This window comes from Frankliniella occidentalis, unplaced genomic scaffold (genome assembly GCF_000697945.3).
Source record: "Frankliniella occidentalis isolate FOCC.00 unplaced genomic scaffold, Focc_3.1 Scaffold163, whole genome shotgun sequence".
NCBI classification, from domain to species: Eukaryota; Metazoa; Arthropoda; class Insecta; order Thysanoptera; family Thripidae; genus Frankliniella; species Frankliniella occidentalis.
Window position 1 is genome coordinate 306,846 of NW_026267289.1, and position 1,429 is coordinate 308,274.

Here is a 1,429-nt window from a genome sequence, read left to right on the forward strand (position 1 = left end):
GCCCGCCGCCCCCCGCCCGCGCGGCAGCCGTCGGGAAAGCGCTGACCGAGCGAGACGTGTCGAGACAAGCCGTCACCCGCCACCCGCAGCGTCAAAACAGTGCGTCGTGCGTCGTGTCAAGGTCGAATGTAGCCGCACCGGCCGAGTTGCGCCTAAATAAACGAGAGTGAGTTTTACCTGTACCCGAGTGATTCGTCTGTCCCCGAGTGTCATCATGGAGTCTACGGCACAACCCGCGACCGGAGCGAGCCCTGCTCGAGAGGTAAGTGCCGCCATTCGCCCGACGCAAAGCAAAACCGAGGCGCTGGACCGCAGGTCGGCCGTTGAGGTTGGGTTCGGCGAAGTGTTCGTCTTTTGCGTCCCGCGCTGCCGTGTGAATGCTGTGCAATGTGCAGTTTTGCCGACAGTTTCGCCGTTCGCATATCGGCTCTGGCTTTGAGCGAACCCAAACCGTTTGTCATTGGTCGGCCACACTTTCTGTTGTGCTTTGGGTCCGCGCCTCGGCGCTACGGCTCATCTTTGTTCTTCCCAGTGTATTGTGTTTAACGCCTGTATTTTGACGAACGAAATACGTGATTCTCTGACCTCCGTTTGTTTTTTTATTGAGTCCGCCGTATATCTCATACCGCGACGGCCCTCATTCCACCGCTGGTTCTGTATATTTGTGATTCCATTTTACTTCCTACTTCCGGTCTTTGTTTTCACTGAAATACCTGATTTCAACAATGTGCGAAGGGTCGACATGACCCGATAGTGACGTTATGCTTTTCGGAGCCCCGTGCTCGGCCTCGCTCATGGTGGCGGTCTGACGCACCGGCGGCGAGTATCCCGAGTACTGCGAGACGGAGGCGCGACGCACCTCGCATCTTCTTTTACGACAGTGATTCCTGCACGACCGCCATGAGAACTGCACCCATAACCGCATTGGGCATAACGCTTGTTCTCTCTGCGGGAGGGAAGGGGGGGGGGGCGACGACAGGCTAGTAGAGCCCCCTCGACCACTCCGCTGAGGCTAACGCCCCGTGCAAAAAGGGGGGGGGGGGCATCACCATGCTTATTTGCCTATTTCAAGGCAATATGAGGCGTACTTATGAAGCATTTCGGTAAAGCCAAAATGCAGAAGAATGCGAGGAAGAAGAAAACAGCAATCACTATGCTTTTACATGGAACTTCCGTTTTCTTGTTCCCTGCATTCTTCTGCATTTCAGCTTTACCGGAATGCTTTATTGCCTACCTATTAGGCGCTTTAGGGGGTTAGTCCCGGTGGGCCAGTTCGGACCTGGTGGTGCGGGGGCCGCCGCTCTTCAGTTTCCGCGGCCAGTCTAGTTTTGTTCTTGCTTCGTTCAAGTTGGAGTTCTGTACTTATCTTTTCGGAGGGGGTGGGGCCCTCGTAGAAATTGCCTTGTCGTTGGACATGGAGGGCGGGGGG

At 55.8% G+C, this 1,429-nt stretch overlaps 1 protein-coding gene across 5 annotated transcripts in view; it reads left to right on the forward strand.

The window, feature by feature from the left end:
• Positions 1-37: 37 nt before the first annotated feature.
• LOC127750277 (uncharacterized) overlaps positions 38-1,429 on the forward strand; it is a 58,063-nt gene continuing 56,671 nt past the window's right edge. For all 5 annotated transcript variants that reach the window (XM_052271477.1, XM_052271481.1, XM_052271480.1 and 2 more), the window contains exon 1: positions 38-262. In XM_052271477.1, coding sequence (XP_052127437.1) covers positions 215-262 — 48 coding nt within the window. In that variant the 5' untranslated portion in view covers positions 38-214. The remainder of the gene's footprint in view (positions 263-1,429) is intronic.